General features: G+C 41.4%; 1 protein-coding gene across 2 annotated transcripts in view; it reads right to left on the bottom strand.

Moving 5' to 3' along the window:
* The window catches only part of LOC142195367 (E3 SUMO-protein ligase RanBP2-like), a 55,269-nt gene extending 44,907 nt beyond the window's left edge, over positions 1 to 10,362 (bottom strand). For both annotated transcript variants that reach the window (XM_075265099.1, XM_075265100.1), the window contains exons 1-5: positions 10,184 to 10,362; positions 4,035 to 4,102; positions 3,058 to 3,169; positions 2,696 to 2,848; positions 1,467 to 1,694 (exon numbers count right to left, since the gene is read on the bottom strand). In XM_075265099.1, the coding sequence (XP_075121200.1) occupies positions 1,467 to 1,694; positions 2,696 to 2,848; positions 3,058 to 3,169; positions 4,035 to 4,102; positions 10,184 to 10,255 (633 nt within the window). In that variant the 5' untranslated portion in view covers positions 10,256 to 10,362. The remainder of the gene's footprint in view (positions 1 to 1,466; positions 1,695 to 2,695; positions 2,849 to 3,057; positions 3,170 to 4,034; positions 4,103 to 10,183) is intronic.
* Between the last annotated feature and the right edge of the window lie 1,833 nt (positions 10,363 to 12,195).

Below are 12,195 nucleotides of genomic sequence, written 5' to 3'. Positions count from 1 at the left end.
CTGCTATCTCTGAACATAGGTAACTAATAAAAACAGATAGCATTAACACAAGCTCTATAGTAATTATTCAGAAAGACCACTTGTAGGGACGACAAAAAAAGAAAAAATGGAAATATGTTAAAATTTTATTAAAGTTATAATTATATAACATACCAAAGGAATAAAGGGTATCAAGGTAAACACAGTAAAATTAAAATCCAATAAAAAAGGATTAGAGAAAATAAAACACCAAGACAGAGACATGCAAAAGGGATGGGAAAGGGGATCAGACATCTCGCGGTGTACAATACATATCCCATGGGGACCAGATTGGCTGTCAGGCATTTCAAGTTACGGATATTTTTGACTCTGACAATACAATCAGATCAAAGATTGGGGGGGGGGGTAGGTAACAATTTGTAGTTTAAAGCTACAATGGATTTAGTTGCTGTATAGAGGTAGAGGAAGACTTTGGCAGATTTCTTGCCCATATGTATCTGTGGTAAATTGAGTAGAAGAACGAAGGGATCCAGTGGCACAGGTTGCAAAAAAAAGGTCATCTGTGAGTGCCTTGACCCCTCTCCGATAGCCTATCAGGAGACAGCCACAAAATATGTGATACATGGAGCTTAGGGTCGAGTTACATCTCCAGCAAGCAGAGGGGACTGTAGGATTCAGAAAGTGTAGAAGGGCAGGTGTATGATACCAGTGTATGAGAATCTTATATTGAACTTCCCTAAAAGTCACCCATGTTAAGGTTTTAGATGCCAGTGACCATATAATCTGCCACTGAATTGGAGAAATAGTGTGCCCTAGGGTCTCCACCCATCCGGTCATATATATCTGGCTAGGAGGCGTCCGACACTCAAGAGAGGATAGGAGTTGGTAAATAACAGTGATACGTTCCTTAGTAGAGGTAGCCGGCCTACACAAATTCTCAAAGGCAGTAGGAGTAGAGACCCACAAGAGTCAAAGAGGGAAAACGTAAAGTGGGCAATTTGGCCATAAAGAAACCACTCTGTTTGGGGTGGGCAAGATGAAGTGAGAGGGCCTGAGCTCCAGAGTCAGAAGATCAGTCATGTACACCAATCTAAAGAGGCCAGCTCTGGACCAGGGACGTACCATGGAAGCCAAGGAACCATGGTCCTTATTAACAGCAGCTTAAGATCACGGAATGTTTCCCCGATTATTTTAAAGGGGCAGGTGACAGTGCCTGTTGAGATATCCTGCTGCTCACAGGTGACAGCAGCAGAACTCCCCATAGTCAGTTAGGCTGTAAAATAGGAGCTGCAGGAAACCCCCACTAGTCCTATAGGAAAATTTGACTTAAATGACCTAACACAACATTCCAGAGTTTACGTCTTAACAAAGAGTTAGTATAAAAATTATCAAAAACATTAAACTCTGTATTCATGTTCTAACTCTGAAACATATTACAAAGTGGAATAACAAAAGATTACAAAAATCATCTAATATAATAAGCTAACCTTTAAAACCTGAACAACACATGTGCACCATTCTAAATGGCTGCGCAGCGCTCTTCTCTCAGGCTTGAGACAATGGATCACAGCTTCATCTAGTCTCTTATTAGACCGAAATAACTCCACCAGTCTGATATTCACATAGACATCGTCAGGTCGTGCAAATAGCTCCGACTGGATCAAATCGAACAAACGATTCCAACCAGCTTCACCTTGTGAGTTTAGCAGCTGCTCCTAAAAATTGAGAAATAAGTAAAAATACACTATTAAATACAGTATATAGTTAAACAATTTTAGTAAGTATTGACTGGGCTTAGTAGGGCTACTGAAGTTTCTTTAAGATGATGCTTTCACAATACTCAAAGGGATACAGGCTTAGACCTCATGTAGTGAAGCTAGGGTCCCACCCCGTCTCAGCACAATAAAGAGAAGCTTCACAAAAGCTGGTGTCCAACCAAACGTGTTTTATTAGTAGAGTTTCAATGGTGAACGTTTTCGGTCTTACTAGACCTTCGGTCAGACTCTGTCTTGCAGTAGAAACAGTAATGAATGAGACCAATGTCAAGGTAATGGAGGCTCACAGATACCTCCGCTGGAACCGAACCAAGCCCGCTATGGAAAGATGAATGCTGCGCAAAAAATGAACTAGGCAGTATTCCTAGGCGCTTTCCCTTGGCATACTGCCTAGTTCATTTTTTGCGCAGCATTCATCTATCCACAGCGGGCTTGGTTCGGTTCCAGCGGAGGTATCTGTGAGCCTCCATTACCTTGACATTGGTCTCATTCATTACTGTTTCTACTGCAAGACAGAGTCTGACAAAGGTCTAGTAAGACCGAAAACGTTCACCATTGAAACTCTACTAATAAAACACGTTTGGTTGGACACCAGCTTTTGTGAAGCTTCTCTTTATTGCGCTTTCACAATACTGTTACACTATAGATTTCCCATATGGGTAAATACAGGAGTGGCAATAACAAATAATATCCTTAAGACTCTGCTGGGGTCTAATCCTAGAAGTCAGCAGTCTATAGAGATTGGTGGTGTTTGACTTTCATTCTACAGGACTGTGGAGGAAGAACAGAATCAAATCAGGAAGATACTGTGTATTACTATATATACTATGTGCTTTATTACATTTTATTCTTGATTTAGAAATCTGCAAAACAACACTAAATGAACTACTAACTGGGGTGAATCCAAGAAGGGAATCATGGGAAAATAAAACATTACTTACTTTTAATCGGTATATGACAGGACTTCCGGGAAACAGCTTGGCTGCTTTTTCCACCCAGTACTCTGCTCTACCATCTGTGACATTGATAGTGCATATTAATTCTGCAATCTTCAGTACAAGATCCTTCTGAGTGGGATTTAATTCCAATGAACGCTACAAAGAAAATTGAAAATACTATTATAGATGTTTTGGGTTTTTTTTCCCCATGTCAGTGTGATCTTTAGTTTGCAAACAAATTGTATTTAGAAGGATGATAGAACACTTAACTGGCAACAATGAGGCAACCACGTGCAGCAGAAACCCTGTCAGCAGCAGCCAGAGAGCAAACTATAAAAATCAACACTCATAAGCCATAGAATTACCTTGTAGCAGCCAACAGCTTTTTCCACATTTCTTTCAATTTCATACAAGTGTCCAAGAAAGAGGTGAGCTTTTGGATCCCGTTCCTGGACATTTATGTATGATGACACACACCTGAAATATAAATTCAGTTTATTTGGCGTATAACCATGAACACACGCATATGGAAACTTCATACAAAACATGAAATGATTTATTCACAGAATCTAAGGCATACGTCTCGCTGCTTTTTATTTAGAAATAGTGGGACTAATACATTAATGCTATACGCACTACATATATGTTCTGCTAGCTTTCCCTTTCCTATGAAAACAATTGCTCAGATGTCCTTTGGTTCACATCAGATGAAGGTTTTCAAATTACACAGTTAGGGCGAGATCACACTGAGTATACGCCAGCTTATTCTGAACGTAAAACAAGTTCAGAATCAGCGGCGTATAAAGCAGATCCCATTCATTTCTATGGGAGCCGGCATACGAGCGCTCCCCATAGAAATGAATGGGCTGCTTTTTTCACTACGAGCACTCCCATTGAAGTGAATGGGAAGTGCTCGCGTGTACGGCTCGCCGTGTGAAGGGGCCCGGCTCATTCTGAGCCATACACGTGAGCACTTCCCATTCACTTCAATGGGAGTGCTCGTAGTGAAAAAAGCAGCCCATTCATTTCTATGGGGAGCGCTCGTATGCCGGCTCCCATTGAAATGAATGGGATCGGCTTTATACGCGCTGATTCTGAAAGTAGTGTGAATGCACCCTTATGCATCTCAGAGTTTAGAGAACTAGAACTACAGCATGTGCTGAGAAACTGCATGTGCCCTGTAATTTCATAATCATGGAAGTCAATGGGCAATATATACCACTGTAGAACTATATAGTATCAAACAGATGTCCAAGGAACAAAAAAAAAAAAAAAAAAAATGTTAGGCTTGTAGGAATTTGTTCAAAGAGATGATAGAAAAATATGACCTAAAACGGCTCACCTTTTAGCAAGATCATATTCTTTAGCTTCATAGTACAACTTGGCAACAAGGAAGCCTTTCATCGATTTCTGAAAGAGATGAAGCATAAAAGCAGTTTAAGTCAACAGGTCTCAAAATGTCTACAGGATCCTCAACGGAAAGCCCTGTGATATGACCGGCTCCACTCGGACATACAGCAAGAGTATGTCAGAATAGACATTGCACCAGGTAAGCAGCAAGTGCAGACCTGCGTAAAAAGGTTATGGTCAGGGCTCCGGGAGACCGGCATATATTTTACTAATAAAGCTTATCAAGCGCAGAGAATAGCCTGGAACGTTTTATTCCCCCTACATAACACCTTTACGTTAAAGCCCCATGTTGCAGTAATTCAGTGTTTTTTGTTGCAGATTTTGCAGTGTTGTTTGAGCCAACGTCAACAGCGACTGTAACAGAAGGGAACTAAGTACTTCCTTTATATTTTCCATTCCTTTTCAAGCCACTCCTGACTGTCTCAAAAAACAAAACAAAAAAACAGCAAAATCTGAAATAAAAACACACCGCGTATTGGCAATATGGGGCCTTAGTCTTAAAGGGGTTTAAAAAGTTTAAAATAAGGGCCCTACTATAACAAAACATTACATTTCCCCAATCACTTGCTGTGCTCTGCTTCCTGGGGCCGACCACTGACTGAGAAAGGCCACCTCTCCGGTCAGCAATTGCCTAGGTGGGTATTTATAAGGATTCCCTGTATTTTGGGATAGAGCCAGAGCCAGCATGCATCAGGGACCCTGAAAGTGTCTGAACCAGTGGATTACGATGATGTTCTTGATATTCTGTGTGTCTTCATGATTATAGCGACATAAAATTTATATAGTTTTGTCAAGTTAAAAAAAAAAACCTTTAAAAAAATTGGAGTCGCCATATTTTGCTGCCCATGAAAATTATATATATATATATATATATATATATATATATATATATATATATATATATATATATATATATATATCTCATGTCAAAGGGAAACAAGGGGGGGAGGGAAAATTTAGGTTCAACTTGCAAAAAATATATAGAAGAATGATGTAACTCACGTTCTTGAAAGAGTAATGCATGGAGAGTTCTTGCGGCCCAAGAAACTTGTAATCAGAAACATCTCAAAAATTTAAAACTCCAGCATAAACGTCCTTTTTCATAAAAAATAACTTTTAATAGGAAACTTTTAAGTTAAAAAATCCACAAGTGTCTCTTAAGCAACCTCTGAAAAACAGAATATGCTATACAGTGAGCTACATTGAATAACTAACAGATGTTAGTAGACACTGACTGACGCGTTTCGACACATGATGTGTCTTAGTCGTAGCCTTAGGCTACGACTAAGACACACCATGTGTCGAAACGCGTCAGTCAGTGTCTACTAACATCTGTTAGTTATTCAATGTAGCTCACTGTATAGCATATTCTGTTTTTCAGAGGTTGCTTAAGAGACACTTGTGGATTTTTTAACTTAAAGTTTCCTATTAAAAGTTATTTTTTATGAAAAAGGACGTTTATGCTGGAGTTTTACATTTTTGAGAAGTTTCATATATATATATATATATATATATATATATATATACATACACACACACACACACACACATACATACATAGTGTGTAAAGCATCTTTTTGCGAGGACAGGGTTTTTTATGCACAACAGAGAACTAATTTTTATGTTTATAATTCAAGTATTTTGGAGCGTTACAATCTCTGGATTCAGAATTGGGAGATTTGAATTTTTAGGTCTTTTAAAATATTTCGTAAACTTATTTTTATGTTTGTCTTCATTAGTATAGTGGATGTCTGGAAGAGGTTAAAGAGGACTTTTCATGTCCTCATCAATGTGTGGGAATATACCCCTAGGAAGCCATGATGCTGAGCTGTGAGGAGATATTTGTGCTGAAATTACCGGCACCAATACCTCCAGCATCTGGCACGTACCGGAAAAGCTGACTAAATTTGTACACTGTTGCCTTTCTATCGGTATATAATACCGCACATTGATGAAGACATGAAAGGTCGCCTTTAAGTCTAAGACCCAATGCAACGGTTTTGGAAATCGCAGTCTGCCCGATGCACAGATTATTCTGCAGTGTGTGCATGTTATTGACTAGAATGCCATCCACTATGCAAGGACTGTAAAACATTGCATTTTTTTTCATGCCGTTTACACAAAGTGGAGCCCCAACCTCAGGCAGTTTTCTTGGACAGAAGCTGCAGAATTATTAGGACACAGCTTTTGCACCAAAAAGTGCACTTTCACTTTTCTGTAACGTCAAAACTGGACCTTTTAACTCACGCTGGTTCACACCAGCGTTCGGCACTCCGTATTAGGTTTCCATCTTCTGCCGGCAGAAGACGGAAGCCTGTCATGTCGAGTCCGGCCGTGAGCGCCGATGAGTGTTTTATGCTCTCCACAGCGAAACCGTTGTTTTTTTTTTTTTGTTTTTTTTAAACCGGACACAGAGTACTGCAAGTCCGTTTCTGTGTCCGGTTAAAAAAAAAAAAAAAAAGTTTTGCAACACACAGCATAAAACGCTCACCGGCACACACGGCCGGACACTTTCCAAACCCATTCAAATGAATGGGTTTGAAAGATGCCGGCAGGTTTCCGTCTCCTTCCCTGTTTTGTGCAGGAAACGGAAACCAGCAGAACGGAGTCCCGGGCGCAGATGTGAACGAGTCCTTACACCCGAAAGCTGTGTGCCAGAATACTCCATCTAGGAGCTGCCGTAGGTTACAGGTGCAATTGGCACCAAATGCACCACAATCATTAAGAAGCCTACGCCTCTTCATTGAGCACCACTTGCCATAAAAAAAAAAAACCTTAGACCAGCATATTAAAAATCACTCCTAATAACTTCCCTCTACTTAGTATTCTTCATGTCTGTGTCATTCGCTCCCACCTTAGGCCCTGAACATGTAATGTATCTTTTTGGTCCAACCCAAAGTGTTCCTATAGGGTAGTGATTTCAAACAGAGATGCCTTGCAATCTCACCATGGACCCAAGGGACACTAGTTGGGAAGATGACCACGTGCCTTTATGCAATTTTATCTCCATCCTTAAGATAATTTTTGTTGCATTTTTTTTTTTTTAAATCAGTAGGGGTGTCCTGAGGAAGATTTTTCTTCTGCTTTAGGGCTTTTTCACAAGACCAGGTTTCACCTGGGAGACAATGTGCAGACATCCTGGAATGACTATGGCAATGTAAAGTGGAACTCATTGGATCATGGTGAGTTATGATGCAGCGAGTCCCTGTATAGCTAGATCACTACAGTACTGAACTGACAGCTAATGGAATTGCTGACGAAGCCCCAAAATGTAAAAGATAACAGCTTGTGTCTATATAGAGCACTAACTGGATATAAAGGGTCACATCATGAATGCAGAGCAGGTAGCTGGGATGTTTGACAACTGAATATCTGAAATTGCTGCCCAAGAAGCTTAAAGTGAGAAATTATATGGTGCGACCCTGTAAAGTATTTCTTTCCAGCCATGTTGTAAATACTATTAGAGAGCCTGCACTATATATTTTCTAGAAGAAGAATATTAAATTTTACTAGAGACTTACTAAAATTCTATCAGATCTGATGGGGAACAAGTTACATACAGATACAAGAGGAAAGTTGGTCTGCACTCCTTTATATTTTATAAAACATCTTCTTTATTTCATTATTTAAAATAAATGATTACAAGTACAAAAAAGTGCCAGTGAACAAACTCCCCAAAAGGGGCGAGAGCGCTCAGAAAAGCGTCAGCCATGATTATTTATTAGACACTTTTGAGGAGTTTGTTCACTGGCACTTTTTTGTACTTGTAATCATTTATTTTAAATAATGAAATAAAGAAGAAGTTTTATAAAATATAAAGGAGTGCGGACCAACTTTCCTCTTGTATCTGTGTACCGAAGCAAGCTTCAGGAGTCCGGAGCTATTTGGCCGTGCACCCAAAGAAAATCACATAAGACCAACAGGAGTGGTGAGCTTCAATCTTTCCATACTATTTCAAGTTACATACAGCACCATGATAAAACCCCACTATAGCTGCTACTATATCAATGGGATCTATCAAAATAACTGATCTGGCACTACATTACAGTGCAGTGGAAATACCATGACACAGATGAGAACAAAATCCTCCTCCTTACTACATTGGAGATTACCCCTAAAGTACAGAGTCACCCACAAACCAGGACATACCCTCTACACCATCAATATTCTTACTTACTGCTTTTAGATGTGGTAAAAGAATAAGGGTCCGTTCCCACGATGTAACACGGCGTTGATTCTGACACGTAAACTCGTGTCAGAGTCAGCACTGCAAAACAGAATCCCATTGACTTTAATGGGTTCCATTTAGCGCGCGCAACACATTGAAATCGACGGGTTAAAAACCCTCCCATTGATTTCAATGTGTTATGTGCGCTAAACGGAACCCATTGAAGTCAATGGGATTCGGGTTTGCAGCACTGACTCTGACACGAGTTTACATGTCAGAATCAACGCCGCGTTATATTGTGGGAACAGACCCTAAACCTGTAAGCCTATATTCACATACGTACAGGTTCTGTGAAGAGCCTCCATAACAGAATCCATCACATTATTCCAAACAATAACTGCAGTTATTTTTTTTAAAGATACTGACATACAACATGAGAAGCTGTCAAAACTCATAAGCCAAAAAAATGCTGTGTGTCAATGTATCTTGTCAAGTAATGGATACTAGTGCAAAGGAGAAGAGCTTAACAACCCACTTTATAAATGCCCTAATGTGCCATAAAATAGCACCTTACCAGTTTTCACTTACTCTGTGGCTACTACACGTGAAGTCACCCTTAAGGCTAATACTCCACATAGCGAGCCACAGCCAAAACACCACAGTGAAAACACATCACTTTTTTCTGCAGCGCTTTTCCTCTACGGACTCTGTCACTATTATACCTATATGGTAAATGCCGGCGTTTCCATTGGTATAATTGACATGATGTGATTTACAAAAACTAAATTTTCACAACATGGGGCCCCGGCCTAAAGGGGTTTCCGTACAAGAGACATTTATAGCATATTCACAGGACATGCCATTAATGTCTGACAGATGTGAGTGCTACCTCTGGGACCTGCATCTCTCTGTAAAAAGCCTCCACCCTCCAATACTAGGGCTGTGGAGTCAGTAGGACAAGCCACAGGCTCCTGCTTTGACTCCTTCATAACTGGCTTGTGGCAATATTTTATGTATTAATTACATAATATAGGGCTGGGCAAGTAATCAAAAAATAACCAAAACAAACCATCAGTCCAGATAACCGATTTTGCGCACATCGGTTATTACGTCATGTACTTGCTTTTGCCTGCAGTTTCATTCTGACTAAACAAGTACATACTGGGACCTCTTATTATACGGATCATGAGAAAGGGGTCTGCATGAGCCCCATGTGAATTGTGGTGCACGTTACAGGAGTCAGACTAATGATCCAATACTGAGATCAGACTGATGTCAGACTGCAGCCTCATACATACTGTACATTATTTGGTTCTAGGATGACTAAGATTAACCATTGGAACTTGAGACCATAACTGTATGGAAAAGCTAATAGAAAAATCCTTAGCTGATTATAATAAATAAATATATATATATATATATATATATATATATATATATATATATAATCTTCCCACATGATAGTCAGAAAGATCTGCTGGAGCTTGTAAGTGTTCAGCAGAGCTGTAGTACTGCGCTATAGTGTATGGAGGCGCTATAGTCAGTCAGTGTATGCGCTCCATACAGGGAAATGACCAATTGTCGGACGTCCAGCCAAGCACTGTATGCTGAGATTGGATCCAGAGAATATCATTGTATGCCGAACATTTGTATCCTGAGGCCATTGTAACCTGCCTGAGCACTATATACCAATATACAACACATAGCTGCCATCACAATGCACATGTCTCACACAATACACAGCAGACATAGGCAGGGATGACTCGGGCAGAGCGGTACGGGCGGCTAACTAGCGGGGAACTCCAATACGGAAACATGGCAAGAGATGACGACGCTGGGGCCGGCACTGTGGAGTTCCGGCAAGAGCTGGATGCCGGCTGTATGGAGGGCGGCAGCAGGAGGAAGCCACTCACCTCCCGGGGAGAAGCCGCGCTGTTCTGGACGCTGTCGATGTATTTCTGGATCTCTGGCTTGCTGCGCCTCATGTTTACGGTGCGTCTCCACACGCGGCCCTTACGAGCCTCACACAACACTGAAAACTTCCCGGATGGCGCTCACGCAGAACTGGCGGCTAAGCGGAAGTTACGTCACTGAATGTCATTTCCTTCTAGGTAGTTTCGTGCAAGACAACTGACAGAGAATAGAAACTGATAATGCGTGCCGCTCTCGCGAGAGCTCCGCTTTAGCACGTGACGCCAAGGTCCGCAGAGCGGCTGCGTATTTCACTCAATCACTGCATCAGGAGTAAAAGCAATGAAATGTGGGGGTTGAGTCTAAGTCCTAGTGGGCTACAGGATCTGGTCTCTCTATCCACTAGGATTAGCTTTCTTATATAGAGTGGGCTAAGGGACCTGGTCCTTCTATCCACTAGCCTGCTCTATAGAAAGCTGAATCCTAGTGAGCAGAGGGACCAGCTCCTTTAGCCCACTAGCATTTAGCCTGTTTCGTATAAGAAAACTGAATCCTATTTGGCTAAAGGACATGTAATATATACAGAAATCTAAATTTTTTTTATTTAAATATAAAAATGTTTTATTTTCATTCATGCCTTATCTGATCAATTTAAATCAGCAGTTTGAAGCTGCAGTGATGATCGCAGAAACAGTTTCCATTCTATTAGCCCTATGGCGTAAGTCACATGACTTCATTGCAGCTCAGTCCCATTCAAATAAATAAGCTGAGCTGTGAAATCAAGCACAGTTCACATGAACGCTGATCCGCTGTGGACTCCTGGCAATCTGTAATTGCCCACTAGAGATAGATAGTTTTGAGTAGAAGGACCAGGTCCCTTAGCCCACTAGGATTTAGCCAGCTGTATACACTCACCGGCCACTTTATTAGGTACACCTGTCCAACTGCTCGTTAACACTTAATTTCTAATCAGCCAATCACATGGCGGCAACTCAGTGCATTTAGGCATGTAGACATGGTCAAGACAATCTCCTGCAGTTCAAACCGAGCATCAGTATGGGGAAGAAAGGTGATTTGAGTGCCTTTGAACGTGGCATGGTTGTTGGTGCCAGAAGGGCTGGTCTGAGTATTTCAGAAACTGCTGATCTACTGGGATTTTCACGCACAACCATCTCTAGGGTTTACAGAGAATGGTCCAAAAAAGAAAAAACATCCAGTGAGCGGCAGTTCTGTGGGCGGAAATGCGTTGTTGATGCCAGAGGTCAGAGGAGAATGGCCAGACTGGTTCGAGCTGATAGAAAGGCAACAGTGACTCAAATAGCCACCCGTTACAACCAAGGTAGCCAGAAGAGCATCTCTGAACGCACAGTACGTCGAACTTTGAGGCAGATGGGCTACAGCAGCAGAAGACCACACCGGGTGCCACTCCTTTCAGCTAAGAACAGGAAACTGAGGCTACAATTTGCACAAGCTCATCGAAATTGGACAATTGAAGATTGGAAAAACGTTGCCTGGTCTGATGAGTCTCGATTTCTGCTGCGACATTCGGATGGTAGGGTCAGAATTTGGCGTCAACAACATGAAAGCATGGATCCATCCTGCCTTGTATCAACGGTTCAGGCTGGTGGTGGTGGTGTCATGGTGTGGGGAATATTTTCTTGGCACTCTTTGGGCCCCTTGGTACCAATTGAGCATCGTTGCAACGCCAAAGCCTACCTGAGTATTGTTGCTGACCATGTCCATCCCTTTATGACCACAATGTACCCAACATCTGATGGCTACTTTCAGCAGGATAATGCGCCATGTCATAAAGCTGGAATCATCTCAGACTGGTTTCTTGAACATGACAATGAGTTCACTGTACTCCAATGGCCTCCACAGTCACCAGATCTCAATCCAATAGAGCATCTTTGGGATGTGGTGGAACGGGAGATTCGCATCATGGATGTGCAGCCGACAAATCTGCGGCAACTGTGTGATGCCATCATGTCAATATGGACCAAAATCTCTGAGG

This window comes from Leptodactylus fuscus, chromosome 2 (genome assembly GCF_031893055.1).
Source record: "Leptodactylus fuscus isolate aLepFus1 chromosome 2, aLepFus1.hap2, whole genome shotgun sequence".
Lineage (NCBI taxonomy): Eukaryota > Metazoa > Chordata > Amphibia > Anura > Leptodactylidae > Leptodactylus > Leptodactylus fuscus.
The sequence above is the reverse complement of the archived record's forward strand: the minus strand, read 5'-3'. Positions and strand labels throughout refer to the sequence as shown.